The 8,018-nt window shown below is 33.2% G+C and overlaps 1 protein-coding gene across 1 annotated transcript; it reads left to right on the forward strand.

Moving 5' to 3' along the window:
* The first annotated feature begins 562 nt into the window (after positions 1-562).
* On the forward strand, positions 563-4,011 carry LOC146920961 (uncharacterized). The gene is made up of 5 exons (XM_085714368.1): positions 563-655; positions 994-1,073; positions 1,188-1,339; positions 2,315-2,393; positions 3,441-4,011. The coding sequence occupies exons 2-5, from the start codon at positions 1,016-1,018 to the stop codon at positions 3,641-3,643; spliced, it is 492 nt and encodes a 163-aa protein (XP_085570494.1). The 5' UTR covers positions 563-655; positions 994-1,015; the 3' UTR covers positions 3,644-4,011.
* Positions 4,012-8,018: the final 4,007 nt, after the last annotated feature.

Consider the following 8,018-nt stretch of genomic DNA (forward strand, 5'->3'; position numbering starts at 1 on the left):
GACTTTGAAATATAGATCAAAATCATATTTAACAATACAATTGATAAATATATCAAAATCATAAAAATTATGAGTATAATTGTTATCTCTCTTTCGGGTGCACACTTGTTAAGTTAATCATTGAAGTTTGTCCAAGTGGGTATATTTTATGGAGTTTGATGTCTTGGAGTTTAGAAGGATTATGCTATGTGGTTTGAGACTTTTTGAATATGTGAAGGTTTTGTTTTTGCATCTGATATATGATCAGTACGAAACGACAATTATTTGTGGCCGATGAGTGAGCGAACAACATTTTTTTGTAATAAGTCAAACTAGTTCATCAAAATTGACACTAGGAGAATCAAACCTGAGTCGTCGAGAAAAACACACTCCAAAGTCACAAGCCAACAACATCAAACTATCAAAGTGGGTTGCGAACAGAAATTAACCAAAACATGGATGTCTAAAGAGCAATTTTCTAAGAATAATTTTAACTCAAAGCCCAATCCACTTCAGGCCCGTCATGAATCGAAGTCCTTCACCAGATACAGAAAATAAAACCATTTTCAACATAGTTGGAGTCGCTCTGAGCACATTCTCGAATTCACTTCGGAAAATTTGTCCACCGCGTCGACCGTAAAACGCCGTCGGAGTTTTTCGTCGGACGCTAGAAACGGTGAGAAATTCCGTCCACTTCTTTCATTAATTTCAATATTTCGTATTTTCCTTCTCGTATGGCGGCGAGGATGCGTTTTGCGGCAGCGATAGCCGCCACCGCTTTTCTCAAAGATTCCTTGATTGCGCTCTATATTGGTCGCGATACTGCTATTGCGTTTTAAATTGAACGCTATTCTGCTATTGCACCCTAAATTTACTTAGATTCTGCGATTGTACCCTAAATTAGCCACAATTCCGAAATTGCACCCTAAAGAGTATCTAGAAAAATTTTAGATGATAGGAACCGAGGGATTACATTGCATTTGAAACTAATAATTTGTTTTATCTGCGTAACAGGTAACATTTGGTCATTATAAAGATGTTGACACCAATGCAAAATATTGTTGGCATTTCACCTCTGTTAATACCACCACCAGGTACAATGATTTTTTGACATATTGAGATAGTTTTAGCAACTTAGGTTGTTGAATGATGTGTATTTGAAGTTACATAAATCATTCATGGATTTTTTGTTATTTTCTTGTATGCAGTTAGTAGTGCAAGGCAGACTGAAGCACGTCTTAAGTATTCCAGACCGAACATCGTTTCGATGGGACGCCTACCATATAACATAAAAAAAGGGCAGCTTCAGACTTCAGCTTTTCAAAGTATTTCACCTCGATTAAAATGTGATTCTGCTATGGTATGGTTTTTTATTTTGGAATTTTTTATATTCTGTTGATTGTTTGATTTCTTTATGCTGTATGGTATTCTTGTTGGAAAGTGTAGACGTCGTTTTGTGTTATTGCAATGTTAAATGAGTCCTCTTTGACAAGTTGGTAAGGTTCCAAAACAAAACTGTTAAATGATGAATAGTTTTTTTATCTAGCAAGGGGAGCTTAACTCCTTACTGGTGTTGTCAAATATTGGCCATCGAGAATATTGGCGGCGGTTTTTGGGCTCACCGCCATGCCCAATTTCGGCCAATATGGCGGGATTTTCCGCCATAATACAATATAACGGCTCCACAAAGTGTCCAGTATGGCAGGATTTTGGTTCTCTGCCATCGACCGCAATCGGCAACATTGCTCCTTACTATAGAAGAAACCTGATTGAAAAACACAGATAGAGGAGGAGAATAGATTATAAAATGATACCTAGTAGACACTGCAACAAGCAGTCAGTCTGCAACCAAGGCCAGTGGCCATTTAGATCTTTTTTCTGATAGGAGACCTTTTGACCTTTTGTGCAAAAGGTCTTTGTTTGGAGGTATAATGTATTATGTAGAGATACAAATGTAACTAACAGGTTCGATTCTTGTTATTTTCCTTTGACTTCTGTTGAATCCTATCACGTTCCTATCTAGATCCTTACTCGTCACATGCTGCTAACTGTTTACACTATTTCTCTTCTATCTGAATCCTCCACTTTAAATCTCTTCTTAGTTCCAATTTCTTCATTGCCTCTTGTACCACTCATACATATGAAACTTTTAAAGTAGAGAAGTTTAGGATGGAATCTGGAAGTAAATGTTGTTTGATCTTTTGTCCTTACTTTCAATCCAAATCATGAAAATTTTGGATTTTATTGGTGAATCATTGACTAATAGAAAAACTTGTCCAAAATTGTTTTTTGGTCTACAATATTCTGATGTCTTGTATGGTGCCCTTTTCTACAGAATGTTGCATGTGCTGCTGCTGCTGCTGCTGCAACCCAAACTGTAACCCGCGATTCTCGCACAATTACGGTTACTCCTGGTAATAAGCCCAACTCTAAAAACTTATGCCAAAAAATGCTGTTAGATAAAATATATATTGTGTTCGATTGCTAAATTGTATTGTTTGTTTTATACCGGAACAAACTGGAACTATTTAGCACCTCCAATGTGTTGGCCTCTTCCATTTTCTATACTAGTCATCATGTGCATAATAGTAAATAGTTTATGTATATAAATTTCATTCTTCTCTCTTCTCCCATACATCAGCGCGTCTTTATTGAAATAATTTAATCAATATCGAAATGTTGGTTTTTTATGAGAGAAACAAATATGAATATTTGATAATTAAGGTATGCACACTCAAATCTCTGTTTCTTTCAAATAGAGGTCATTTGAAGTGCATAAATAATGGCTTTCTTGGGTCTTTTCCTTTACAATCATGCATCCTAGTGATTGGTATGACCTACAACCTCCATGACTCAATGGGATATAGTTGGTTTAGGCGATAGAAGTAGTTTTCTTGCTCAATACCTGCAATGCAAAGAAGCTAGATAGGAACTTAAATGAGTAGCAACAACAGTAAATTTATAAAGGATTTTGATATTAGAAGGTTGAAATAAATAGTTTTAAATCTGTCTACTTAACTGAAGGGAACGGGGGATTTTTATTTTTGGTGCTCCTACAATCTTGTTAAGTTTTTCCCTTCTGTAGATGGTGTTTTGTAGTCTGTTTCCTAGGATGGTTTCATTGCAGTTTTGTTGCCTTTATTTTCCTTGTCCAAGTGTGTTTGTTTGATGGTTTCTTATGGAGGTTTCTTTTGAAGAACTGGAAACATTTACTACAAATTGCACGACTTGACATTTTGTAAATAAATAATATATAGCATTTGGCATAATATGTGGACGGATACTATTGAAATCCACAACTCAACTCTATTCATTTACCTTTTGTACAAAAATTAGCAATTATGTACATGTAAATGTTGTTTCACCCTTAATTTATCTTTTATTCTTTATGTTTTGAATAATTATATGTTCCATCTCTATGTATACAAATATAATTTGCTATCATTTTCCTGAAATGGCAGACAAAAAGATTAGGCTTGATGACAATGGGCCTGGATTGCCACCTCGCGACGATGATGGCAACGGTGGTAATGGAGGAGGCGGTGGTGGTAATTTTTCTGGTGGACTAGTGCTTTTGGGTATTCTTGGTGTCCTAGACATTCTTAAAGACATTGAGAGTGAAATTCAACGCAAAGTCAAAGATAGCAGATTTGATCAAGCTTGATAATGGCAGTGAAATTACTTGATATCATATATACATTTTACCAAAAAAATGGACAGTTAAACTTAGTTATCGATTCAGCTTATGACAAAAGGTGTGATGTATGGTTTTTTTAAATAATGAGATGTGTAAAAAAAACAAATGCCTATTTGTTATCCTAAATGGAAGGAACTTACAATCATGGAATTCGATCATCATATTATAGATTAGTTCCTAATCTTAGCCAATCCACTCCCATTTTGGGTGGAGCAGATCTACTCGTTGCTATAGGGAAGTTTTGTATTCGTTAGATTTGGTGTCGGAACATCATAAAATTGTAACACAAACATCTGATATTGGATAAGCATATTATACAAGCGTTCAGTTTTCTACACTAAGCACAATCTGGGTGCTGTCAAAATGTTGATGAGTGAACCGAGTTTAATTGTAGTAGTAGTAGTAGTAATTGTCATTTTTTCCTAATATACAAGCCAAATGTTTGTAACTAATGGAGAAAACAATCACAATCTGCTTTAAATTGTGTTGCATTTTAAGCTGTCTCCATAATCTTCTGATCCTGTAGAAGAAATTAATTGAGGAAGACTCGATTGAAATCCATCATTGCATCTGTCTCAGTCATATTGAATTACATCACTGGAAATTTATCATTGCGAATATTATTTAAAACGCAATCTTTGGGCTGTGGTCCCATTCTAATAGGTACTACTGATTTATATTACCTATTCCTTGTGGTTTCGTAATCCATATAAATTTGCTTCTATGATTTGTTCACTACCTTATTAGTTAGTATTATATGAGACAATTGGTTAAGGGACCCTATATAACATACAATTTACAAATCGTGCATGCACCTGGTGAACCTCACGTGTGCCATAAAAGATTCTTGGTAGGATGTTTTGTCACTGTTTTGTTGTGTCACCAATAGGCCCGCCTCTTGTTTCTATTTGTTGAGTGCATGGTTAAAGCAAGCCAATATTGATAAAGCTGAGTGACAAATTTCACATGATGGGTGGGTCTATGTGTTTGTGTCGTGAGTGTTTGTTGATGGCTCAATAGGCATCTTAAAATGGCTCACTTGACTGGGAAAAGAATCGAACTGGAATTACAATCCGATCAAATTTTACACATAAAAAGAGACGGTCAGGAACTTCGACCTGAGCGGAAGTGAAATTGAGGATTTTATTGAGAAACTTTTGTGTTTGTTGATTGAGAAAGCCACCAATTTTGTTCTCATTTGTTCTGGTTGCCCCAGTGTTTTTTCTAGTCTTGTCCATATCTTAACCAATCTGAATATGTACAACTATTTGGTTTCGTAATCTGTATGAACAATAGAGCCTTTTTCCTACTGTCACATGGAGCCCAATGTTGGAATTATGAATATGCACACCTATTTGATTCTCTATTATTGATTTCTGCACAATATCAGCATGTATTTTTGAATCTCTACTATCAATCAACTAGGCAGTGAAAGATAAAATAATGATTGGAAAAAGTACTGGAGGCAATGAGAAAACTATTTACAGCTAAATTTATGTTTTAGTCGTAAAATATTTCTTTTATAATTCTTTAACTAGTGTGTGGGAGGTATTTTTTAACATTTTCCTCTTATTAATTGAAGAGACACTAATGATAACAGTTTTCTTATTCCCTTTAGTTTCAAATAAAAGTAACAAAGCAAAATTTACGTTTATTGAACGACTTTAGTGGAACACGTTTTAATGTTGTACTTGCTATTGATATGCACGATGTTTTACCATGGTTGTTGATGAATGATACGATTAGCCACACCAGGTTTAAGTTTCTCAATACACTTCCAAAGGGATTGAGAATGAGTGATTTTGTAAAGCCACAATGATTTTGTGTTTATCTCTTTCTAATATTACTTTCTCTTTCATTTTTTTAATGGTTGTCTTTATAAAACACACAAAATTAAATTAAAGCCAATGTGACTTTTCCGCATTAAAGTCACCGAATCTCATTCCCGTCCAAAGGTCTTCCAAATTTCTTTGGGGGACAAGGTAAGAACAACGATTTTTAAAGAAGAGACTAATCTCCCACATGAACACCATAGAAGAAAACCACGACTAAACACTTTTTGGAAGAAGAGCCACCTCTAAATTCTAAAAGGTTGGAGGATAGAAAAATCAAAATTAAACAAGATCAATCCCATTACATAACAATTAAAATATTTGTTTCAGTTAGAAATGAATTGAAGTGTAATACATTTCCTCCTTAAGGGATGACGGTGTAAATTTTAACATAAAAAAAATATAAGAGTAATTAAAGTATCTTTTGAAACCGAGTAGTAATTAAATTCTAAATAAAGCATGCAAAAATCAGGATTTCAAAATATTCACAACCTCTTCTGCTGCATCTTTCATGGTTAGGACAAAAGTTATACCATAAGTGACACATTTTAATCTGAATTAGTATAATATAATTTGAGATTTCCAAAACATAAAAATCCAATAAGCACTTCATGTTTGCAGAGGAACACTTTCCAAATCTTAGTAAACTCTTTTTTGAAGAAGAGCCACCACTAAATTCTAAAAGGTTGGAGGATAGAAAAATCAAAATTAAAACAAGATCAATCCCATTACATAACAATTAAAATATTTATTAAGCTAGAATGAATTGAAGTGTAATACATTTTCTCCTTAAGAGTTGACAGTGTAAATTTTAACATAAAAAGAATATAAGAGTAATTCAAGTATCTTTTGAAACCGAGTAGTAATTAAATTCCAAATAAAGTATGCAAAAATCAGGATTTCAAAATATTCACAACCTCTTCTGTTGCATCTTTCATGGTTAGGACAAAAGTTATACCACAAGTGACACATTTTAATCTGAATTAGTATAATATAATTTGAGATTTCCAAAACATAAAAATCCAATAAGCATTTCATGTTTGCAGAGGAACACTTTCCAAATCTTAGTATTAAAAGAGATGACAGTGTAAATTTTAACATAAAAGAAATATAAGAGTAATTCAAGTATCTTTTGAAACCGAGTAGTAATTAAATTCCAAATAAAGTATGCAAAAATCAGGATTTCAAAATATTCACAACCTCTTCTGCTGCATCTTTCATGGTTAGGACAAAAGTTATACCACAAGTGACACATTTTAATCTGAATTAGTATAATATAATTTGAGATTTCCAAAACATAAAAATCCAATAAGCACTTCATGTTTGCAGAGGAACACTTTCCAAATCTTAGTATAATACAAGTTATTCATACCATATAAAAATATTATTCTTAACACAATTTATTTCTACATGGCACGGATACAAAGTTTTGATTCAAATTCTAGTGTATACTCCAAAGTCGTTTTCTCCTTTACTGCCTAAAAGAATTTTCTTCTAATTGAATCAAGAAAAGTAAGGATTTCAATCAAGCCCACCAAATGGTAGGTTATATGATGACAGCTGAGGTATACACAAATTTTCTTGTCACACAACAGTTTTGTATTTCAAAAAGGGGAACATGATAATCAATTGGATTAGTGTACTAATCATACAATCGAACACATAAAAGATCCACACATCACCTTTTGTATTTTTTCAGTCAATAATTATCTAAAGTTGGAGACACATTTTGTTGTGTCAAATTCATAGTGCCCATTAATCCATGCGATGCACGCCAATCTTTGACAAATGGACACATCAATGGTGGGGTGACTAACTTTTTTTTTTGTTTTTGTTTTGAGCAAGGTGGGTGACTACTTTGGGAACCTAGTTTTACACATTCTTCATCATTTTACAACTCCAATTAATTGAAAAATATTTCATTTTAAGCTTTTCTAAATTTTGTGTAAAATTAGCTCAAAAAAGTTTGTGTAATTGTACTAGCAGTCTAGCACCTTGATGGAACTTGATAGAGAGACAAAACGATTCATAGTATTATGATCTAAAATTTTATAACTATTTTTTTAAAAGTGAAAGTTATGATTGGCATGACATATTATGATCTATCATGAAGGAAGTGTTCTAAGTAAGAGAACACCTTTTAATACCTACTTCTATCACTAGATATGCTGAATTGATCTCGTTGTTCCAACTAGCTTTAAATTATTTGTTAAACAAACCTAATTCTTCATGGGGTCGATTGGGATAACTAATGAAGAGAAGAAGTATTCCTAAAAAAAAATTAAGAGAAGTAAATATATAAAACTTCATGGAGATATATACGAGACGGATCCATATATTCTATTGAGATAATTAATAACATGATTCTCGATAGAAAAAGAATTTGAGTTTGATTCTTAAAATTTTAGTTTGATAACAAACTTTGAGGGCCTAAGTGATAGAAAATATATTCGAGAACATATTATGATCATTGCTACAAACTATGATGGATTAGAAGAAAAAATATAATA

This window comes from Medicago sativa, chromosome 5, assembly GCF_051527215.1.
Source record: "Medicago sativa cultivar Bolivia chromosome 5, Bolivia_mono, whole genome shotgun sequence".
NCBI classification, from domain to species: Eukaryota; Viridiplantae; Streptophyta; class Magnoliopsida; order Fabales; family Fabaceae; genus Medicago; species Medicago sativa.

Bases quoted from the DNA above. Each gene is read 5' to 3' on its own strand.
- LOC146920961 (XM_085714368.1), top strand. From the start codon at position 1,016: ATGTTGACACCAATGCAAAATATTGTTGGCATTTCACCTCTGTTAATA. The intron at 1,074-1,187 runs GTACAATGATTT...TCTTGTATGCAG, and splicing joins TCTGTTAATACCACCACCAG to TTAGTAGTGCAAGGCAGACT. The intron at 1,340-2,314 runs GTATGGTTTTTT...CCTTTTCTACAG, and splicing joins TAAAATGTGATTCTGCTATG to AATGTTGCATGTGCTGCTGC.